Source organism: Nerophis lumbriciformis, linkage group LG22, assembly GCF_033978685.3.
Source record: "Nerophis lumbriciformis linkage group LG22, RoL_Nlum_v2.1, whole genome shotgun sequence".
NCBI classification, from domain to species: Eukaryota; Metazoa; Chordata; class Actinopteri; order Syngnathiformes; family Syngnathidae; genus Nerophis; species Nerophis lumbriciformis.
In genome coordinates, this window is record NC_084569.2 from 28,125,520 (window position 1) to 28,150,475 (window position 24,956).

The following is a 24,956-nucleotide window of genomic DNA, read 5'->3' on the forward strand; positions in this document are numbered from 1 at the left end:
GTCATTCTTGTTTGGTGTGGGTTCACAGTGTGGCGCATTATTAGTAAGAGTGTTAAAGTTTTTTATACCGCCATCGTCAGTGTAACCTGTGTGGTTGTTGAGCAAGTATGCCTTGCTGTCACTAATGTGAGCAAGTTGAAACCCGGCTAGGCCGGGCCGGTACGCTGGTTGTAGTAGGCGCTAAATGCTGTACCATCACGGCACGTTCGAAAGAAAAGTTGCCTTGAATTTCGTAGTCTGCCGGAAAAATCTGGAAGTTTGACAAGTATGACGCTGTCAAGCGCCAATCATGTAAAACCCGCGGGCCGCACTAATATTCAATTTTCATATTAAGGTGTGGGCCGCGTGTCTGAGACCCTTGGTTTATACATAGCACAAATCAAGAAAAAAAAACTGTGTATGCAGTGTTATTTCATTTTAAATTTCAAAAGATTTTTGTGGCTCCCATTGTTTTCTTTAATTTGTGAAACTAGTCAAAATGGCTCTTTGAAAGGTAAAGGTTGCTGACCCCTGACATAGCCTTAGAGAGGTAGGCATTATTTCGAGGTCTCAAGAAGGTAAGAAATACAAGAAAGTGTGTGTGTGTGTGTGTGTGTGTGTGTGAGAAAGAGAGAGAGAGAGAGCGAGAGAGACAGAATGAGTGTGTGTTGATGCCCGTGGATGTGGTGGCACTCATTCATCCCAACCTCCGCCTCCGCTCGATTGGTCACGCCTTAGCTCAGCGGTGCATATGGGGGCAAAATGGCTGCTTCCACCTCCCCGCAGACCCAAACAATAGCCGAGAAGCTGTCTCCCGTCAGCTGCCGCGGGGAGTCCGAGGCTCTGCGGTCGCGGACCGGTGAGTAGAATCCGATTCGGCAAGGGACCGCGCGGACTCAAGCCGCGTCTTGAGCGCCGTCGCGGGGCAGACGAGAGCCAGTAAAAAAAGTGTCAAGATAATCCGCGTCTCGCACAGGTGAACACGCCGAGGATGTTTCGCACCCGGCGGATGACGTAGTTGATGTATTATTTTCTAGTTTCACGTCTTTTCTCCAGGGCTCCCTAAAAAAATGCCCCATCTTCGCCATTTTACTCGGCTTTGATGTGCGCGAAGATGCCGCGGAGTGGGCGCCAAGGTGTGAACTTGACGTGGTCCACCACGGGAGGTGAAAGTTGGCGGCGAAGTGCGGAGAGTCTGACTCTGCTCCATGTGCGGAGAAGATGATGTTGTTGGTCCGCACCTTCAGGTGTCACATGGCGGCTCCATGACGGCCAGGGGCCCCGCCCACCAGACAAAAAGCTTTGTCTGTCTCCATGACTCTCGCTTTTTTTTGTCACACAAACGGCACTTTAGTCCTGGCAGGCCTGCTTCAATTAGTGCAATATGTTCTTTTTACAAACCCCGTTTCCATATGAGTTGGGAAATTGTGTTAGATGTAAATATAAACGGAATACAATGATTTGCAAATCATTTTCAACCCATATTCAGTTGAATATGCTACAAAGACAACATATTTGATGTTCAAACTGATAAACATTGTTTTTTTGTTGCAAATAATCATTCACTTTAGAATTTGATGCCACCAACACGTGACAAAGAAGTTGGGAAAGGTGGCAATAAATACTGATAAAGTTGAGGAATGCTCATCAAACACTTATTTGGAACATCCCACAGGTGAACAGGCAAATTGGGAACAGGTGGGTGCCATGATTGGGTATAAAAGTAGATTCCATGAAATGCTCAGTCATTCACAAACAAGGATGGGGCGAGGGTCACCAGTTTGTCAACAAATGCGTGAGCAAATTGTTGAACAGTTGAAGAAAAAAGTTTCTCAACCAGCTATTGCAAGGAATTTCACCATCTAGGGTCCGTAATATCATCAACGGGTTCAGAGAATCTGGAGAAATCACTGCACGTAAGCAGCTAAGCCCGTGACCTTCGATCCCTCAGGCTGTATTGCATCAACAAGCGACATCAGTGTGTAAAGGATATCACCACGTGGGCTCAGGAACACTTCAGAAACCCACTGTCAGTAATTACAGTTGGTCGCTACATCTGTAAGTGCAAGTTAAAACTCTCCTATGCAAGGCGAAAACCGTTTATCAACAACACCCAGAAACGCCGTCGGCTTTGCTGGGCCTGAGCTCATCTAAAATGGACTGATACAAAGTGAAAAAGTGTTCTGTGGTCTGACGAGTCCGCATTTCAAATTGTTTTTGGAAACTGTGGACGTCGTGTCCTCCGGACCAAAGAGGAAAAGAACCATCCGGATTGTTATAGGCGCAAAGTTGAAAAGCCATTATCTGTGATGGTATGGGGGTGTATTAGTGGCCAAGACATGGGTAACTTACACATCTGTGTAGGCGCCATTAATGCTGAAAGGTACATACAGGTTTTGGAGCAACATATGTTGCCATCCAAGCAACGTTACCATGGACGCCCCTGCTTATTTCAGCAAGACAATGCCAAGCTACGTGTTACATCAACGTGGCTTCATAGTAAAAGAGTGCGGGTACTAGACTGGCCTGCCTGTAGTCCAGACCTGTCTCCCATTGAAAATGTGTGGTGCATTATGAAGCCTAAAATACCACATCAGAGACCCCCGGACTGTTGAACAACTTAAGTTGTACATCAAGCAAGAATGGGAAATAATTCCACCTGAGAAGCTTAAAAAATGTGTCTCCTCAGTTCTCAAACGTTTACTGAGTGTTGTTAAAAGGAAAGGCTATGTAACACAGAGGTGAACATGCCCTTTCCCAACTACTTTGGCACGTGTTGCAGCCATGAAATTCTAAGTTAATTATTATTTGCAAAAAAAAAAAAAAGTTTATGAGTTTGAACATCAAATATCTTGTCTTTGTAGTGCATTCAATTGAATATGGGTTGAAAAGGATTTGCAAATCATTGTATTCCGTTTATATTTACATCTAACACAATTTCCCAACTCATATGGAAATGGGGTTTGTATTTCAACAATTTTAACAGTCACACAAGTGTAAAAGGAAGTCTTGTTTGAATGCGAGTCTACTTATGTTGCACAAGTGTTACAGTATTATATTCATACTTGAAGTTATTTCAGGCCGGCGTTCAATTGAAAAGGTGTTGCAACAAATAGCATAGTCCTGTCAGGACTAAGTGGTGTGCCAAGTCCCATTGAGTCCTGCGTCTTTTGACAACGCTCGTGTCGAAGGCTCACCAGTGTGGTGATGTGGTATTGATGAGGCAGTGGTTGAAGATGAAATGCCTCTAAAAGTTGTTCTACTCAATAGTCGGGATGAAGATAGCACCAAGATTAGCCGCCGGCCCTGTTGTTAGCATTACAACCCTTAACCCGCAAACAGACTTTTATTGATCGCCACAACATAATAATTGAAAATAGGACAAATGCTGCACTGCAATACATACAGGACATAATTTATCCCCAAAATATGGAGAATTGCTTGTATTCCGTCACGTTAAGTGAAAAACAGCGGTGGTCTCTTGAGTACGCAAGGGACCTAGATCTTCCCGCTAAAAGCAAATAAAAGAAAAAACAATCAAACTATGCAATGGAACCCATCCCTATACTTTATCAAAAAAAGATTTGTCGTGTGATGTCAAGAATAATCCGTCGGTGGAGTTCCCAGACATGTCGATCTATCTCTTGTGCTCCAGACGTCATTGTACGCGACAAAACTTGGAAAAGCATGGAGGTCTACAACTTCTTTGTGTGTGGCTGGGTCAAGGAAATTGGTATCAAGACTCTACTAGGCAGGGTTGTACGGTATACCGGTATTGGTATAGTACCGCGATACTAATGAATCATATTTGGTACTATACCGCCTCTAAAAAGTAACGGTCCCCCAACCTCCGTCCTGCTTTGTCGTCACGTCGTGTCATTGTTTGTTTTACGAGCAGAGGAGCATGTTCGGCAGCGCACACACACAAAGTACCCACAAGCAGACACAGTGTGTAGACAGAAAAGGGAGAACGGACGTATTTTGGCCTAAAAAATAAAGATTAAGGTGAAGTTATAACACTGAAATGCCCTCATGAAGAGGTGCTTTAAGACATGGCTAACTCGCAAGTGGCTAAAGTCAAGCCGCAGTCTGCAGTGTTTTAGCTACTTGTGAATCACTAATCCTCGTCTCCATGGCGACAAATAAAGTAGGTTTCTTACAAGTATCATCCCTGCAGGACATGGAATAGTTAAACATGCTTCACTACACACCGTAGCTCACCGGCGTTAAAATGTAAACAAACGCCATTGGTGGATCTACACCTGACATCCACTGTAATGATACCAAGTACAGGAGCGTATCTAGTTGCTATTACTATGATTACATCGTTATTTTTAAAAATCACAACATCATCTTTCGTTCAAAAAAAAAATTATATTATGTTTATAAACCCAGGAAATATGTACCTGGACACATGAGTACTTTGAATATGACCAATGTATGATCCTGTAACGACTTGGTATCGGATTGATACCTAAATTTGTGGTATCATCCAAAACTAATGTAAAGTATCAAAGAACAGAAGAATAAGTGCTTATTAAATTTTAACAGAAGTGTAGATAAAACATGTTAAAAGAGAAAGTAGGCAGATATTACCAGTAAATGAACAAGTAGATCAAGAATTCATTTTCTACCACTTGTCCTTAATAATTTTGACGAAATAATATAATGGAAAATGATACACAATATATTACTGCATACGTGAGCAGCTACATTAGGAGCCTTTGTTTGCTTACTTGCTACTAAAAGACAAGTTGTCTTGTATGTTCACTATTTTATTTAAAGACAAACTTGCAATAAGAAACATATGTTTGATGTACCCTAAGATTTTTTGTTAGAATAAAGCCAAGAATGCAATTTTTTGTGGTTCCCTTTATTCAGAAAAGCATCGAAAAGTACCAAAAAGTATCGAAATACATTTTGGTACCGGTACCAAAATATTGCGGGAGAACACTACTACTGGGTAAATATCAGAGGTGGGACCAAGTCATTGTTTTGCAAGTCACAAGTAAGTCTCAAGTCTTTGCCCTCAAGTCCGAGTCAAGTCCCGAGTCAAGACAGGCAAGCCCCGAGTCAAGTCCAAAGTCAAGACTGGAAAGTCTCAAGTCAAGTCCTAAGTCCTGCATTTTGAGTTTCGAGTCCTTTCAAGTCCTTTTAACCACAGACTAATATATTAACACAGATTGTGTATGCTTTTCAAACGCTGTATTTATTTATTAAAACAAGTGCATTTGAAATTGCAGGAAAGAAAATTGTGCTGACATTGCACTTTATAATAGCACTATTAACCAGTCATTTTAAACATTAACTCATTCCTTTACAGAACAAACACATTGAAAAATAAAGTGCAAATGTACTTATTAATACAAAAGTGTTAACATTGAAAAAACATGACATATACGTGAACATAACAAAAAAGTTGTACTTTTTATATGTCAGGGCCCTATGCTGCATTGCATCTGCAAAAGACCAAATTAGCCAAGAGTCTGTCAGTCATTTGTGCACGATGGGGGCATAGTATGATGCCACCATGGCTGAAAACTCGCTCCACTGGAGCACTGGAGGCAGGCACTGCCAAGACTCTCATGGCCACTTGGAACAGTGAAGGAAGAGTCTTCATGTTCAATGCCCAGAACAAAAGGGGGAGAGAGTTGTTTTGGGTTGGTGCACTACTTGTAAGTGTATCTTGTGTTTTTTATGTTGATTTAATTAAAAAAATTAAAAAAAATAAAAATTCTTGTGCGGCCCGATACCAATCGATCCACGGACCAGTACCGGGCCGCGGCCCGGTGGTTGGGGACCACTGAGGTAAACAACCAACAGTATGTCAGAAAGCTAGCTAAAACGGTACACATATTCATAATATAGTATACATTTTAACTGACCTTTATTTTACTATTTTTGTCTTTTTTTAGGTGGCTAAAATACGCGGTGCTGCTGACCGCCGTCTAACATTACGTGTGATATATTGACTAACGTAACCCTGCTTGAAAAAAATCACTGAACAAAAAGTATGAATAAGGTAGTGAACTGCAACAGATTCCCGTGTTTGCAATAATGTTATAACGTTAGCAGTGAGTTTACAGCCTCACTGATTTAACTACACAGCAAATAAAAGTCACGTTACTTAGCCAATAAACGTTATCTTACATTCAAAACTTACCCTTCTTTGTGCAACTTCAAATGCCGGACGAAGTTGGAAGTTGTTGCCTCTCCATCAGTAATTTTGGAACCGCATGTGTTGCATACTGCAAACCGTTTTGTGTTGACCACCTCGTAATTTTTATACCCAAACAAAATTATTTTAGGTATCATTTTTTGTTCACTGGCGTGTGGTTTGGACATGTCTTCTTCCTTGGTTGTCCTGCAATTTGATTGGATGAATGCTGTGTGATGAAAACAAAGTAGATCTAATTTGATTGGCTGTTGTACTGAGAGCACACCAGCTGACACACGCAACGCTGATAGACAAGTACACAATGAAAAATACGGAGCGTTCCCGAATAACTTTTTCATCTTTGGGTTTTGGGGAAAGTAGCAAGTCATGTCAAGTCATGTCAATTCAAAAGGCTCAAGTCCAAGTGAAGTCACAAGTCATTGATGTTAAAGTCTAAGTCGAGTTGCAAGTCTTTTTACATTTTGTCAAGTCGAGTCTAAAGTCATCAAATTCATGACTCGAGTCTGACTCGAGTCCAAGTCATGTGACTCGAGTCCACACCTCTGGTAAATATGCATCGTTTTTACCCGGGGAAGGTTGCATTTCATGACTAAACTTTGCCTCTTGCGAAGACGCGTCCATGTAAACAAACAGCGACTACTAGTACCCGACAGTTGCCGCCCATTACAGCATATCCATTTAACAAACCAACAATTACTGAATCATTACCATGTTTGATTTTTGTCCTGTTGTCAAATGTACTCTGACACATTTGTGTACAAAATAAACGAGAGTGTAGACGTAGAAGTACCTTTCCTGACAAAGTATCGTTGACCCTGACTTTCTGGTTTCTGTTTGTTAAAAATAAAATACAAACAATATCAAGATAATACTTCAATGGGAAATACTAAACGAGTAAAGCATGTTAAAAATACATCAACCAAACCATTTACAAAGTGGTCATTGCAAACTTGTGCGTTTTTCGACCCTGTTCCCTGGACCCATTTCCTGAAATCTTGCACTCTTCCGCCCTTGTTGATTTCCTCTTCAGGAAATTCTGAAGAAACGTTTTCCCGTTTGCGATTTCAACGGTTCGTACAACTGAAAAACAACACAAGCATAGACCATTTTTCTCCGAGAAAGGATAAATGGTGCCTCGTACCCTTTGAAAACCAATTCTGGCATGACCACTATGCATATATAATGAGCCGGATGTGACGTAATTTGTATCCAAGCAATAGGCTGACAAAAATATCTAAGGTGCAGTGAATGCACAGTAATTGAAACGTGATATGATGAGGGTCGACTATACTAACCGCGGTCTATTATTGATACCGTTAATCGTTACATCCCTAACAGCTTCTAAATCTTTTTAAGAAGTGATATTATCATGCCAAAAAGTAAGTACATCAGTCTGAACCTCAGATTGAAGTTGGTAGATGCTTATCTTTAAAGGGGAGAGGATATACAGTACTGACATTTCTGAACCTCTCAGTCTCTAGAACAACTGTGTGTTGCATCTTTGCAAAGCACTCAAAAAGCAATCCTGTCTAAACTCAGGAGTTGTCAAAAATGCATGATTTTGAGAACTTGCAGAGATCCTGGGATTCGTGTTCGCATTTCCAACTATTTGTCTTCTCAAAGGCGATTTTGTCATCATCTAGACTTGACGTTTTACGTCTTATTGTTGTGAAAGCTCTTTATCGTGTGGACTTCATGGCCATCGTCCAACAAAAACCTTTGCCCTCTCAGCAGCACATCAAAGCTTGGCTAAAGTTTGCCTGAGAGAATCTGAAACAAGTTTTGGAAGTTGGTTCTTTTGATCTTATGAAACTAAACATTGGCTGTTTGGGTATGTAGATGCTTCTTTTGTTTGGAGAAGGAAGGGCGGGGCTTAACTGTACCTACAGTTAAGTATAGTGGTGGGAGCAGAATGCTGAACCTTGCTCAGGTTCATGGGACCACAAAAAAAACTAGATATTTTCAACAATAACCTTAAGAAGTCTCCTATCAGCTTATGTTCGGGTCTTTGTTTGGTCTTCCAAAAAGACAATGACCTACAACATGCATCAAAGTTGGTCAATAACTTTTTGAAGGGTGCCAAAATCAAAGTTCCGAAGTGTCCAATCAAAGCTCAAAACTCAATTCAATGGAAAAAATGTGGAAGGAGCTGAAAGTTAGGTCAATGCTCAGAGGCCAAACAATTAGGATGATCTTGAAAAATTTGTCATAGAAGGATATGCTAACATTACTCAGCAGACATGTGCTAACTTATTCAGAAATACATTATTTTCAGCTTTGAATCAAAAAGGTTATGTTGTCTTCATCTGAAGTCATATCCGGCTCATTAAATATGCTAGACTCGAAGTAGTAGTCAACCGATCATCTGTTGTCAAAGCGTTCTGGGCAGAATGTTGCCTTTCTCGGAGACAAATGCCCTATGCTTGCATTGTTTAAAGTAGGGCTGGGCGGTATATCGATATACTCGATATATCGCGAGTTTGTCTCTGTGCGATATAGAAAATTACTATATCGTGATATTCGAGTATACGTTCTCATGCAGTTGCTTTTAGCTGCGGGCATTACACTGCATGCGTTTCTCACTCTTTCTTGTCTCTCCTCACCGAGACTTAAACCAAGCGCACCTTCTTACATACGTCACATACTGTCACGTGTGCAACGTCATACGCCCTCACGGAGTAGACAGGGAGTGACATGGTAACGTTAGCAGTGATGCTAACGGTGAGGTGCGAGTGGTAATACGAGAGAGAGAAGGTGCAAATCTGGTAACAAATGGAGGAATAATTAATTCCCAAGAAAAACAGCACGGGGTCCATCGTCCGGCGGTGGTTTGGCTTCAAGCGGGAATATGTTCAACATTTATGCGACAAAAGCGTTGCTACAAAAAGTAGCACCACTGCTAATGTAGCATAATTTGAAAAGTCACCCGCTAGAGAATGAAGAGTGCTTGAAACTGCATGTCAACATCTCCGGCCGGTGCCACACCCACAAAATGCCGAAGCAACAATTTCCAGATCAACACCGTATGAAAAAAAAAAAAGTCAACAGAAGGAGATAACGTCCGCAGGAACCTTTTATGCAGCTCATTTTTATTTGACGGTTATTGAAATATCTTGTTTATTTGTTTTTAACTATTGTAGTGGCGTTCTGTACAAAAAGTACATTTTAATTTAGTGTTGTTTTGATATGTCATCTTGGTGACATCTTTCACAAAAGTGCACTTATCGCTTGTTTTAAAATGTCTCTGACAATCTTGCACTTTCTGTTTTGGAAATGACATGAAAGTCTGTGCCACTGCTTAATAACTGTTTAATAAATACAGTTTTAGTAAATTGACTTAATTGTGATTTCCCTCTCTGTATGAAAGTTTAAAATGAGCATATATTAATGCAGTATGAACGAGAAAGTTTTAATGTCGACACATAGAATCATCATACTGCTGTGATTATATGCATCAAGTGTTCATTCAAGGCTAAGGCTAAATATCGAGATATATATCGTGTATCGTGACATGGCCTAAAAATATCGAGATATTAATAAAAGGCTATATCGCCCAGCCCTAGAGTAAAGCTGTTGGAACTGTTCAAATTGCAAAAAGGAGAAAACTCTCTTCAGATTTCCCCGAGAGGTAATCAAGGAGAGCGAAAGATCTCCATATTTTACAAAACAATGGGCAATGGGGTGGGTGGACCGGTACTTTTTAGAGGCGATATAGTACCGAATATGAGTCATTAGTATCGTGGTACTGTACTAATACCGGTGTACCGTACAACCCTAATCCAATCACAGCGCTATAACGGCGTACATTGAAAGAGTGTAAATTATCAAGTACAGCCAATCATATGCTTTTCCTCTTCAGATGAGGAAGTCAGGAACAGTGTTGGGTTAGTTACTGAAAACCAGTAACTAGTTACAGTTACTAGTTACTTTATTTCAAAAGTAACTAATTTACTAACTCAGTTACTTACACCAAAAAGTAATGCGTTACTGTGAAAAGTAACTATTTAGTTACTTATTTTTTTCTTATTTTTTTTTAAAATTCTCCCATTAATTCCCTTTTAGCCTTCATTTCAGTACTGTTATTGCACTGGAGAATAATACAATGTGTTGATCAATTTGACATTCATTTGCATCACTGAACTCTGCTAAGCAATGTGGTCTACATACAACACACAAAGATATGTTTCAAAAGGCCAATTTATTTCAGGCCAGAACAAATTGACAAAACTATTTTAAATAGCTGCAACATAACATACGTAAGTAACAAACAGCATAATAACAACATAGCTGTAAACCTGGCTTCACCTAAGGAAGTCACACAAAGCCTAACCAAGCAGATTTGAATTGTTGTTTTGGGCAGTAGACGCGATCTCTGACCCAAGGCACAACTTACATTTAACTAAAATGTTATTTTCTTTGTGCTCGACAAAAAGAAGAAGTGAGAATATGTCCATGTTAAGACACTCGACCATACTTGCCAACCCTCGCGATTTTCCCGGTAGACTCCCGAATTTCAGTGCCCCTCCTGAAAATCTCCCGGGACAACCATTCGCCCGAATTTCTCCCGATTTTCACCCCGGACAACAATATTTAGGGCGTGTCGCGATGGCACTGCCTTTAACGTCCTCTATAACCTGTCGTCGCGTCCGCTTTTTCACCATACAAATAGCGTGCCGCCCCAGCCACATGTTGTAAGCGGCTTCTGTACACACACGGAAGTGTATGCAAGGCATACTTGGTCAACAGCCATACAGGTCACACTGAGGGTGACCGTATAAACAACTTTAACACTGTTACAAATATGCGCCACACTGTGAACCCACACCAAACAAGAATGACAAACACATTTCGGGAGAACATCCGCACCGTAACACAACATAAACACAACAGAACAAATACCCAGAATCCCTTGCATCCCTAACTCTTCCGGGCTACAATATACACCCCCGCTACCACTAAACCCCGCCCACCTAAACCTCACGCCCCCACACCTCAACCCCCCCGCGACATCACAACTGTAAGTTAAATCTAGTATTCCTGCTTTGCTCTCTAAACCTTCGCAGCTGGGGCTTCATCTTAGTAAACTGATTACTACATGTAAGATCTGACTAACGCTTGTAGTTGTGGTTATTGTAAGGATATTGGTTTGAAATTATTCAAGCCTTTATCCAGTCTGAATAATGCAAGAGTTGGCCATTTTTATGGTATTATTGAGATTGCAAAGGACCATTGTTATTCGTTGTTGATTTGCTATAACCTGTTTCTTGTTTAGAAGCTTCATACAATGTTAATTACTCTTTGTTCAAGCACAGAATACAAATTAACAAAGTGTTTTGATGTATTCATTCAATCAATGTATTCTTGGTTGCCAAAAAGGGATTCAAAGTAACAATTTGATATTGACACATCTTTGTGCGTAATTTATTAGATTACCCTTAAGAGAGTTACATACATGATAATAAAGTACATACTGTGCTGTTACATGTTGAAGTACCCTTTAAAAAACTGAACTCAACCCCAAATGACATCTTATGGTTGCCAAAGTGAACAAGAAAGAGGTTTTAGCACATCAAAATCGGATCAACAGCAGTCCTTTACAATCTCATTCATTTATCGGACATGATAAATGTTGAAATCATTTCAAACACATATCGTTACGATGACTACGAATGTAAGTGTTTGTCCTACATGCAGTAATCAGTTGTGAACGGAAGAAGTCCCAGCAGTGCAGCTGAATGCCCCCCCTAAATGTTTGGATGCAGCCCTACATTACTGTATTTTTTGGACCATAGAGCGCACCGGATTATAAGGCGCACTGCCGAGTCTATTCAGGTCTATTTTCATACAAAAGGTGCACCGGATTATAAGGCCCATTAAAGGAGTCAGCCATCCATCCGTCCATATTCTACCGCTTGTCCCTTTTTGGGGTCGCTGGAGCCTATCTCAGCTGCATTTGGGCGGAAGGCGGGGTACACCCTGGACAAGTCGCCACCTCATCGCAGGGCCAACACATAGACAGACAACATTCACACTCACATTCACACGTTATGATTTTTTTGTAAATATAAAACACTTCCATGTGGTCTACATAACATGTAATGGTGGTTCTTTGGTCAAAATGTTGCAAAGATTATGTTTTACAGATCATCTTCAAGTCGCTTTCTGACAGTCGCTTCAGGATGCGCCGTTTTGTGGGCGGTCTTATTTACGTGGCTCCACATCGACAGCGTCTTTTTCCCGTCATCTTTCTTGTAGCGGTGTAGCATGCAAGGACGGGAGTGGAAGAAGTGTCAAAAGATGGAGCTAACTGTTTTAATGACATTCAGACTTTACTTCAATCAATAACGGAGCAGCATCTCCTCATCCGTGGCTCACTAGTGTAACAACAACGTCGGAAATGTGTCCTGTGAAAAAACGTCCGACCGGAACTCTCTAATAACTAATGTTCTGTGGGCGATTTATATATACCCACTAAATCCGGTGGTTTTTAGCGCTTCCATAGCGAGTCTACTGACAGATATAAGTTAGAACTAGGGATGTCCGATAATGGCTTTTTGCCGATATCCGATATTCCGATATTGTCTAACTCTTTAATTACCGATACCGATATCAACCGATACCGATATCAACCGATATATGCAGTCGTGGAATTAACACATTATTATGCCTAATTTGGAAAACCAGGTATGGTGAAGATAAGGTACTTTAAAAAAAAATTAATAAGATAAATAATTTAAAAAAAATTATTGAATAAAAAAGAAAGTAAAACAATATAAAAACAGTTACATAGAAACTAGTAATTAATGAAAATTAGTAAAATTAGCTGTTAAAGGTTAGTACTATTAGTAGACCAGCAGCACGTACAATCATGTGTGCTTACAGACTGTATCCCTTGCAGACTGTATTGATATATATTGATATATAATGTAGGAACCAGAATATTAATAACAGAAAGAAACAACCCTTTTGTGTGAATGAGTGTGAATGGGGGAGGGAGGTTTTTTGGGTTGGTGCACTAATTGTAAGTGTATCTTGTGTTTTTATGTTGATTTAATAATTAAAAAAAAAACCCCAAAAAACCATACCGATAATAAAAAAAACGATACTGATAATTTCCGATATTACATTTTAGCACATTTATCGGCCGACAATGTTGGCAGGCCGATATTATCGGACATCCCTAGTTAGAACTTTACACTAATTAACATTATAAATTCCAACAGCAGAGGATGAATGTCCCATAACAAGAAGATAGAGAAAAAGAAGAAGCTTATCAACTACGGTGTCAACACGGACTACAAAGGCAGACTCGCGCACATTTTCAGGACTTATGCAGATCCCAAATACACATCAGCAGGTACCAGAAAGTAAGACAAGTTGGTTTTGCATGATATCAGGAAACAATTTTTTCTGCTAATAGGTGCCATTATGGTGTCCTCATACACACACTATAATAATACTTTTATGTTAAAGCACAGTGCGTCTGACTATGGTAGCCGACAATCCAACAAGTGGTGCGGCTTCATAGCTTACCAAAGTCGTACTAAAATATTTTGACATATTTTCGAGAGCTGTGTGTAATGTTTTATATTCTCAATGGAACATCTAAGTTTTGGTGTTTTACTGGCGGCATCTTGCAGTCTACACGTATCTCTTATGTTTGACTGCCATTGACTGGTCACACTTATCATTACACCATGTACCAAATAAAATACCTTCAAGGTCGGTAAACACAACCAAAATGATTCCGTACATTAGGTGCACCGGACTATAAGGCGCACTGTCGATTTTTGAGAAAATAAAAGGATTTTAGGTGCGCCTTATAGTGGCTTGTGTTGTGAAATATGCTAACATCTTGTGTGACATCATGTTTTATAGTAAGTGCCACATACAGAAGAATGCATTTTGTATGTGACACATCCACATCTTCACTGTGTGTTATACAGTCGTGATGAAAAGTTTACATACACTTGTAAAGAACAATGTCATGGCTGTCTTGAGTTTCCACTAATTTCTACAACTCTTATTTTTTTGTGATAGAGTGATTGGAGCACATACTTGTTGGTCACAAAAAACATTCATGAAGTTTGGTTCGTTTATGAATTTATTATGGGTCTACTGAAAATGTGACCAAATCTGCTGGGTCAAAAGTATTCATACAGCAATGTTAATATTTGGTTACATGTCCCTTGGCAAGTTTCACTGCAAAGCGGCGCTTTTGGTAGCCATCCGCAAGCTTCTGGTTTAATTTTTGACCACTCCTCTTGACATAATTGGTGCAGTTCAGTTAAATGTGTTGGTTTTCTGACATGGACTTGTTTCTTCAGCATTGTCCACACGTTTAAGTCAGGACTTTGAGAAGGCCATTCTAAAACCTTAACTCTAGCCTGATTTAGCCATTCCTTTACCACTTTTGACGTGTGTTTGGGGTCATTGTCCTGTTGGAACACCCAACTGCGCCCAAGACCCAACCTCCAGGCTGATGATTTTAGGTTGTCCTGAAGAATTTGGAGGTAATCCTCTTTTTTCATTGTCCCATTTACTCTCTGTAAAGCACCAGTTCCATTGGCAGCAAAACAAGCCAAGAGCATAATACTACCACCACCATGCTTGACGGTAGTCATGGTGTTCCTGGGATTAAAGGCCTCACCCTTTCTCCTCCAAACATATTGCTGGGTATTGTGGCCAAACAGCTCAATTTTTGTTTCACCTGACACCATATGGACAAAGATAAGACTTTCTGGAGGAAAGTTCTGTATGTAAACTTTTGACCACGACTGTAGGTGACAATCATGTAGTATCTAATAATATATCATCAATAATGAATGACATTTATTTTTACAACATGCCGACGGCCAATAAAATAAGAAAAAAAATCAGCCGGACAGCAATGTCTCCCCTGCTGCACTTAAGACACCACTTAAATATTTCGGCGGTTAAGCTCAAAGGTTTTATACAGCCTGTTCTGTGCAGTTTGATTTTGTCTGCCAGGATGAAAGATGCACAATCTTGGTAAAAAAAAGTCATGGAAGAAGCCGAGTTTATTTAATCCTTTCCCTTCTCCTAATCCAATAGTTTTGTTGGACCGCCTTTTCAGCAAAACGACTTTAACTGGGCCATCGCGACATCTTGTTTGATACCGGCCTTTTGCATGACCCAATTCCAGTTGGGTTGTAACTGTTGGACATTTGACAATAGTCTACTTTAATATAGAGATGAGTTCATGGATGACTCAGTAGCTGCAATGGATCCGGCTTGTTTGACATCAAAACAATCCTAAATCATTCGCCACCCACCACCTAGATCAGTGTTCTTCAACCTTTTTTGAACCAAGGTACATTTTTTTACTGTGAAAAAATCCGGAGGCACACCATCAGCAGAAATCATTAAAAAACAAAACTCAGTTCACAGTAAAAAGTCGTTGTCGCAATTGTTGGACATGACTTTAAACCATAACCAAGCATGCATCAGTATAGCTCTTGTCTCAAAGTGTGCTGTCATGAACTGTCACATCACCCCGTGACTTATTTTGAGTTTTTTTTGCTGTTTTCCTGTGTGTAGTGATTTAGTTATTGTCTTGCGCTATATACATATTTTGGTGGCTTTTTCTCTTTTTTTGGTATTTTCCTGGAGCAGTTTCATGTCTTCCTTTGAGCAATATTTCCCGCATCTACTTTGTTTTAGCAATCAAGAATATTTCAGTTGTTTTTATCCTTCTTTGTGGGGATATTGTTGATTGTCATGTCATGTTCTGATGTACATTGTGGACGCCGTCTTTACTCCACAGTACCGTATTTTTCGGAGTATAAGTCGCACCGGAGTATAAGTCGCACCTGCCGAAAATGCATAATAAAGAAGGAAAAAAACATATATAAGTCGCACTATGAAGTCGCAAACTATGAAAAAAACTGCGACTTATAGTCCGAAAAATACGGTAAGTCTTTGCTGTCGTCCAGCATTCTGTTTTTGTTTACTTTGTAGCCAGTTCAGTTTTAGTTTCGTTCTGCATAGCCTTCCCTAAGCTTCAATGCCTTTTCTTAGGGGCACTCACCTTTTGTTTATTTTCGGTTTAAGCATTAGACACCTATTTACCTGCACACTGCCTCCCACTGTTTCCGACATCTACAAAGCAATTAGCTACCTGCTGCAACCTACTGATAAGGAAGAGTTACACGGTTACTCTGCCGAGCTCTAGACAGCACCGACACTCAACAACAACACATCATTTGCAGACTATAATTACTGGGTTGCAAAAAATATTTTTAACCCAAATAGGTGAATTTAGATAATCTCCCACGGCACACCATACTGTATCTCACGGCACACTAGTGTGCCGCGGCACAGTGGTTGAAAAACACTGACCTACATGATTTATGTGCGCTTATATGTTTGGTTTTAGATAAATGTAGCCATTATGTGCAAACATAATCCCTGTTGCCTTATTCTTTTTAGACACAGAAGGCTCTTTCTGCAACCCATATTTATGCTGCCTTTTTCTAATATAGTAGGTTCTCTCCATTATAACTCCTGTAAATTGCTCCTTTTGGCTGAATTGGCAGGGATGTCCTATGTATTTCTTTTGAATTTAATACCGCCCACAACATTTTTGATCAAATGTTATTGGTTACACTCATTGAATGATTAATCCAAGCAGCAGAATAAAAAATCTAAGTTTATTTTAGTCGATTAATCGTTGCAGCCCAAGTTGTCAGCTGGCACTATATAGAAAATACAATTAAATACAATTAACTTCAACAATTTGGGGAGGTGCCTCGCCCCCCTACTATAGACAAAACAAAGTTTTTCTTATAATATCTCACCTTAAGTTTGAGCCGCATCTATCGATTGTTTTAGTAATCCAGGGATTTATCGAGTAATTGGATAAAACACAATGCATTTTTCAGGGAAAACAGTTTAAATAAACAAATATTGTTTTGCATGCCATAACCTTTATTCTTTTTTTCTAATAAATGCACATTATCAAACTTTTAATAGCACTTTTTTGTCCGCGTACTTAAAAATTTTGGACACTGAATGCGGTTCAAATTTGTATCCAGTTTTATTGGTTACACTCATTAAACGATTAATCGAAGCAGCAGAACAAAAATCAAAGCTTTTTTTAGTCGATTAATCGTTGCAGCCCAAGTTGTCAGCTGGCACTATATAGAAAATACAATTAAATACAATTAACTTCAACATTTACGGGAGATGCTTCAGCCTCCTATTATAGACAAAACAACGCTTTTCTTATAAAATCTCACCCTAAATTGGAGCCGCATCTATCGATTATTTTAGTAATCCAGAGATTTATCGATTTATCGAGTAATCGGATAAAACACAACGCATATTTCAGGGAAAACAGTTTAGATAAACAAAGATTGTTTTGCTTGCCATAACCTGCATTCTTTTTATCTAACAAATGCACATTATCAAACTTTTAATTGCACTTTTTTTGTCCGCGTACTTAAAGTTCTGGGTACTGAATGCGGTTTAAAGTTGTATCTATATTTAATAGTTACACATTAAAAATTAATCAAAGCAGCAGAATATAAATCAAAGCGTTTTTTTCAGTCGAATAATCTTTGCCGCCCATATTGTCAGCTGGCATTATAGACTATACAATTTAATACAATTAACTTCACTATCTTGGGGAGTTGATTCGCCCCCCCTATTATAGACAAAACAACTTTTTTCTTATAATATCTCACCCTAAATTGGAGCCGCATCCATCAGTTATTTTAGTAATCCAGTGATTTATAGATTTATCGAGTAATCGGATAAAACACAATGCATATTTCAGGGAAAACAGTTTAAATAAACAAAGATTGTTTTGCTTGCCATAACATGCATTCTTTTTTTCAAATAAATGCACATTATCAAACTTTTAATTGCACTTTTTGTGTCCGCGTACTTAAAGTTCTGGGCACTGAATACGGTTCAAATTTTTTATCAAATTTCATAAGTTACACTCATTAAACGATTAATCCAAGCAGCAGAGTATTAATCAAAGCGTTACTTTAGTCGATTAATCGTTGCAGCCCAAGTTGTCAGCTGGCACTATATAGAAAATACAATTAAATACAATCAACTTCAACATCTGGGGGAGGTGCCTCCTATTATAGACAAAACAAAGTTTTTCTTATAATATCTCACCTTGAGTTAGAGCCGAATCTATCGATTGTTTTAGTCATCCAGTGATTTATCGAGTAATCGGATAAAACACAATGCATATTTCAGATTGTCCTGCTTGCCATAACCTGCATTCTTTTTTTTTAATAAATGCACATTATCAAACTTTTAATTCCACTTTTTTTGTCCGCATACTTAAAGTTCCGGGCACTGAATGCGGTTCAGATTTGTATCCAATTTTATTGGTTACACTCATTAAACGATTAATCGAAGTGCAGAATATAAACCAAAGCGTTTTTTTTAGTCGATTAATCGGATGCGGGTCACCAGGGCCCCCTTCTGGAGCCAGGCCCGGAGATGGGGCACGATGGCCCGAAGAGGCAACTTGGGTCCCCCCTCCAATGGGCTCACCACTCATGGGAGGGGCCATAGAGGTCGGGTGCAATGTGAGCTGGGCGGAAGCCGAAGGCAGGGCACTTGGCGTGGTCCAATCCTCGGCTACATAAGATAGCTCTTGGGACATGGGACGTCATCTCGCTGGGGAAGAAGGAGCCTGAGCTAGTGCGCGAGGTGGAGAAGTTCCGGCTAGATAGACGCACAGCAAGGGCTCTGGAACCAGTTCCCTCGAGAGGGGCTGGACTCTCTTCCACTCTGGCGTTGCACGCAGTGAGAGGCGACGGGCTGGTGTGGCAATTCTTGTTGCCGCCCTGGCTCAAAGCCTGCACGTTGGAGTTCAAACATAAGGGTGTCCATATGTGCAATTGGCACCAGTACACCCTATGCCGCAGTTCCGTGATCGACTTTGTAGTTGTGTCATCTGATTTGCGGTCTCATGTTTTGGACACTCGGGTTATGATAGGGGCGGAGCTTTCTACCGATCACCACCTGGTGGTGAGTTGGCTGCGATGGTGGGGGAGGATGCCGGACAGACCTGGCAGGCCCAAACAAATTTTGAGGGTCTTCTGGGAACGTCTAGCAGAGTCTTCTGTCAGAGACAGTTTCAATTCCCACCTCCGGAAGAACTTTGAACATGTCACGAGGGAGGCGCTGGACGTTGATTCCAAGTGGACCATGTTCCGTACCTCTATTGTCGAGGCAGACGATTGAAGCTGTGGCCGCAAGGTGGTTGGACAGGTACGACAGGCCAAGCGGTCGCGGAGGCAAAAACTCGGACATGGGAGGAGTTCGAGGAAGCCATAGAAAACGACTTCCGGACGGCTTCGAAGCGATTCTGGACCACCATCCGCCGCCTCAGGAAAGGGAAGCAGTGCACTGTCAACACCGTGTATGGTGAGGATGGTGTTCTGCTGACCTCGACTGCGGACGTTGTGGATCGGTGGAGGGAATACTTCGAAGACCTCCTCAATCCCTCCAACACATCTTCCTATGAGGAAGCAGTGCCTGGGGAATCTGTGGTGGGCTCTCCTATTTCTGGGGATGAGGTTGCTGAGGTGGTTAAAAAGCTCCTCGGTGGCAAGGCCCCGGGGGTGGATGAGATCTGCCCGGAGTTCCTTAAGGCTCTGGATGCTGTGGTGCTGTCTTGGTTGACAAGACTCTGTGGTCCTGATGGCTTCATCTGGCCAGGATCTTCAGCTCTCACCGGATCTGTTCGCAGCCGTGTGTGAAGCAACTGGGATGAGAATCAACACCTCCAAGTCCGAGTCCATGGTTCTCGCCTGGAAAGGGTGGAGTGCCATCTCCGGATTTGGGAGGAGACCCTGCCCCAAGTGGAGGAGTTCAAGTACCTCAGAGTGTTGTTCACGAGTGAGGAAAGAGTGGATCATGTTATCGACAGGCGGTTCGGTGCAGCATCTTCAGTAATGCAGATGCTGTATCGATTTGTTGTGGTGAAGAAGGAGCTGAGCCGGAAGGCAAAGCTTTCAATTTACCGTTCGATCTACGTTCCCATCCTCACCTATGGTCATGAGTTTTGGGTTATGACCGAAATGACAAGATCACAGGTACAAGCGGCAAAAATGAGTTTCCTCCGCCGGGTGGCGGGGCTCTCCCTTCGAGATAGGGTGAGAAGCTCTGTCATCCGGGGGGAGCTCAAAGTAAAGCCGCTGCTCCTCCACATTGAGAGGAGCCAGATAAGGTGGTTCGGGCATCTGATCAGGATGCCACCTATGTCTCCCGGCTGGCCTGGGAACGCCTCGGAATCCCCCGGGAGGAGCTGGACGAAGTGGCTAGGGAGAGGGAATTCTGGGCTTCCCTGCTTAGGCTGCTGTCCTCGCGACCCAACCTCGGATAAGTGGAAGAAGATGGATGGATGGATGTATTCTGTTTTTATTTACGAATTACACAACATGCCAACTTCACTGGTTTTGGGTTTTGTACTACCGCTGAATTTAGTTGGACAAAACGGCGCTCGCCAAATACTCTCATCAGTGAAGCATAAACACAAACATATTAAACAGTGGGCTTTCTAACAATTAGGAAGGTTTGTGTCATGTTTGTCTTCATACAGAAAGCATATTAAAACAAAAAATATATTTTTTTACCCCATTTTTTTTTCCATTTTCATACATACAGTTGGCCTAAATAGCATGCTAGCATTTATAAGCTTGCAGTCTATTACTGCAGTGACCAAATATGTCTGATTAGCACTCCACACAAGTCAATAATATCAACAAAGCTCACCTTTGTGCATTCACGCACAGCATAAAACATTTGCGGGACAAAATGAGACAAAGAAGAAGTGGCATAAAGCACGTCTTTCTGTGGTAGCGTCAGAGAAAGTTGTACATGTAAACAAACTACTACCACTGAATTTAGTAGGACAAAACGGCGCTCGCCAAATATTCTCATCGGTGAAGCATAAACACAAACATATTAAACTGTGGGCTTTCTAACAATTAGGAAGGTTTGTGTCATGTTTGTCCTCCTACAGAAACCATATTACAACAAAAAAAAATATACCACAGCATAAAACGTTTGGTGGACAAAATGAGACAAAGGAGTGGCATAAAACACGTCTTTCTGTGGCAGCGTCAGAGAAAGTTGTGCATGTAAACAAACGTCGCGTCACAGTTCACACAACTACGGTGAGTTCAAGGACCGCTGAAATTAGTCGGACAAAACGGGGCTTGCCAAATACGGTTATCAGTGACGCATAAACACAAACATATTAAACAGCGGGCTTTCTCTAACAATTAGGAAGGTGTGTGTCATGTTTGTCCTCCTACAGAAACCATATTACAACAAAAAATATATTTTTTCCCCCAATTTCTTTCCATTTCCATAAATTTTTGAAAAACCTCAAGGGAGGCAGTAGGGCGGTACTAAAAGGGTTGCCGTCCCCCGCCCTTAGGCTGCTTTGTACAAACCCCGTTTCCATATGAGTTGGGAAATTGTGTTAGATGTAAATATAAACGGAATACAATGATTTGCAAATCCTTTTCAACCCATATTCAATTGAATGCACTACAAAGACAAGATATTTGATGTTCAAACTCATAAACTGTATTTCTTTTTTGCAAATAATAATTAACTTAAAATTTCATGGCTGCAACACATGCCAAAGTAGTTGGGAAAGGGCATGTTCACCACTGTGTTACATCACCTTTTCTTTTAACAATACTCAGTAAACGTTTGGGAACTGAGGAGACACATTTTTTAAGCTTCTCAGGTGGAATTCTTTCCCATTCTTGTTTGATGTACAGCTTAAGTTGTTCAACAGTCCGGGGGTCTCCGTTGTGGTATTTTAGGCTTCATAATGCACCACACATTTTCAATGGGAGACAGGTCTGGACAACAGGCAGGCCAGTCTAGTACCCGCACTCTTTTACTATGAAGCCACGTTGATGTAACACGTGGCTTGGCATTGTCTTGCTGAAATAAGCAGGGGCGTCCATGGTAACGTTGCTTGGATGGCAACATATGTTGCTCCAAAACCTTTCAGCATTAATGGCGCCTTCACAGATGTGTAAGTTACCCATGTCTTGGGCACTAATACACCTCCATACCATCACAGATGCTGGCTTTTCAACTTTGCGCCTATAACAATTCGGATGGTTCTTTTCCTCTTTGGTCCGAGGACACGGTGTCCACAGTTTCCAAAAACAATTTGAAATGTGGACTCGTCAGACCACAGAACACTTTTCCACTTTGTATCAGTCCATCTTAGATGAGCTCAGGCCCAGCGAAGCCGACGGCGTTTCAGGGTGTTGTTGATAAACGGTTTTCGCCTTGCATAGGAGAGTTTTAACTTGTACTTACAGATGTAGCGACCAACTGTAGTTACTGACAGTGGGTTTCTGAAGTGTTTCTGAACCCTTGTGGTGATATCCTTTACACACTGATGTCGCTTGTTGATGCAGTACAGCCTGAGGGATCAAAGGTCACAAGCTTAGCTGCTTACGTGCAGTGATTTCTCCAGATTCTCTGAACCCTTTGATGATATTACGGACCGTAGATGGTGAAATCCCTAAATTCCTTGCAATAGCTGGTTGAGAAAGGTTTTTCTTAAACTGTTCAACAATTTGCTCACGCATTTGTTGACAAAGTGGTGACCCTCGCCCCATCCTTGTATGTGAATGACTGAGCATTTCATTGAATCTACTTTTATACCCAATCATGGCACCCACCTGTTCCCAATTTGCCTGTTCACCTGTGGGATGTTCCAAATAAGTGTTTGATGAGCATTCCTCAACTTTATTAGTATTTATTGCCACCTTTCCCAACTTCTTTGTCATGTGTTGCTGGCATCAAATTCTAAAGTTAATGATTATTTGCAAAAAAAAAAAAGTTTATCAGTTTGAACATCAAATATGTTGTCTTTGTAGTATATTCAAATGAATATGGGTTGAAAATGATTTGCAAATCATTGTATTCCGTTTATATTTACATCTAACACAATTTCCCAACTCATATGGAAACGGGAATTGTAGTTCTTCACCATAATTGTATTCCCGAACAGTTGTCCTTTTATACGGCAATAGACAGTGTGTGTGTTGTATTGTAGGTGTCAAAGCAGCAGAAGAAGAAGATGAAGAACGACAGCACCCGGCTAATGATGAGCCGGGTTCCAGCCCAAAGAAACCGCGTTTGCACAGCGTAGACGGGGATGGCCTCTCTCCACGGGAGGAAGCAGACACCAAAGGTAAGTGATGAAGATTTTCAGCAAATGGTCACATTTGCTAATGGCAACTCTTGCTGTGGTGATAGTAAATCATACTTGGCTGGGTTGCAAATAGCAATACAGCAACAGGAGACCATTGTTGTCCCTCAAGATACAAAGTAGATAAATGGACACCGTAGGGCTTTTTAATGCACTCGGATCCTTTTCCTGGCTCAGAATGGCAGGTTGCTAAGTTGTAAAGGTGTCAAGAGATCAAAAGCAGTAGCTTTTCACAGTACCACCTTTGTAGCAGGTAATTGTGCTGCTAAAGATAACTCTAAAAGCTAACATTTTTGTCTGAAAGTGTTTGTATGGAGTATTTGGCTCATATGTTACAGAACTGAAACCAGAATTAAACACGGAGACTGTCACTGTCCTTGGTATGTACAGTGAAATACAGGTATGTCTAACATACCAGAGTTTGGTCATATATATCAGGGGTGTCAAACATACGGCCCGTGAACAGGTTTAATCCAGCTCACAAGATGAGTTTGACAAGTATAAAAGATAAGCCGCAATTTCTTTTAATGAAAAAAAAAAACTGCTGTTCTAAATGTGTCCACTGGATGTCACAATAGCAATTGAAATGTAACCCAGGTTACACGTCACACTGTTTAAAGGTGACGTGTCAGCTGTATGGCGTCACATTAGGGCCAAAAATCAGAGCGCATAAAAACTGTTATCGCGCGCTGATTCTCCACTTCGTGCACGCGCGACACCCTTTTGCGCGCGCGACACCCTTTTGCGCGCGCGTGGTGCCTTTTTGCTCGCGCGCGGTGCTTTTTTGCTCGCGCGCGACGCCTTTCTGCGCGCTCTCTGTGTACTCCTGGCATCTCTCCTCGCGCTGTCATGTTTCTTTTTGGCACTTTGGGGGCGGGTATGCTTAGACGGCCCCTTCTTTCTGATTGGTCAGGCGAAAAATGCTGAAAAATGCTCAGAGCCAATCAGAAGTATAGCAGGGCGGGTCATCATCAATATGTATCAAGATTTACGGAGGAAGAAGTGGATAAAAAAATGTCGCGTGCTGATGAAGGTTATTTCATACCACATAAACACAATACAGGGTAATACAAAATGTGACCCAAATAAATAATAAGACAACAAACACCATAATCACATCTTTCAGCCAAAACTGGTCCACCAGCAATAACATCCAACCATAACATTATTTTATATTTTCACTTCTTCTTGAACATTTGTTTTCTAATTTATGGAATTTCTTTTGATTCAGCCATAAAATTAATGAAATAATCTTTGAATTTTGTTTTTAAAATGTTAAAAATAGCTTTTAATAATGTATTCTGAAACAGTTTAAAATAATCAGAGAACTGACTAACACTGACCCTACACAACTATGTTGCACAATTAAGTCTTTTTTTTTTTAAAGCGAAAGAGGTAATTTCAACAGGTACAGCATCCTAGTCATATCTACATGTAATAAGATTTGTAACAAGGCAAACCGTTTGTAAATTTGTCGAAAATAGAGCAAGTTATGGTAATTTAATTAGTACATGTACCATTGACATCAATGTAATGATTGGGGCTAGATGT

General features: G+C 40.8%; 1 protein-coding gene across 3 annotated transcripts in view; it reads left to right on the forward strand.

Annotated features, from left to right (window-relative positions):
* The window catches only part of wizb (WIZ zinc finger b), a 143,170-nt gene that overhangs the window by 64,862 nt on the left and 53,352 nt on the right, over window positions 1-24,956 (forward strand). For all 3 annotated transcript variants that reach the window (XM_061973503.2, XM_061973504.2, XM_072915706.1), the window contains exon 9: window positions 23,250-23,387. In XM_061973503.2, the coding sequence (XP_061829487.1) occupies window positions 23,250-23,387 (138 nt within the window). The remainder of the gene's footprint in view (window positions 1-23,249; window positions 23,388-24,956) is intronic.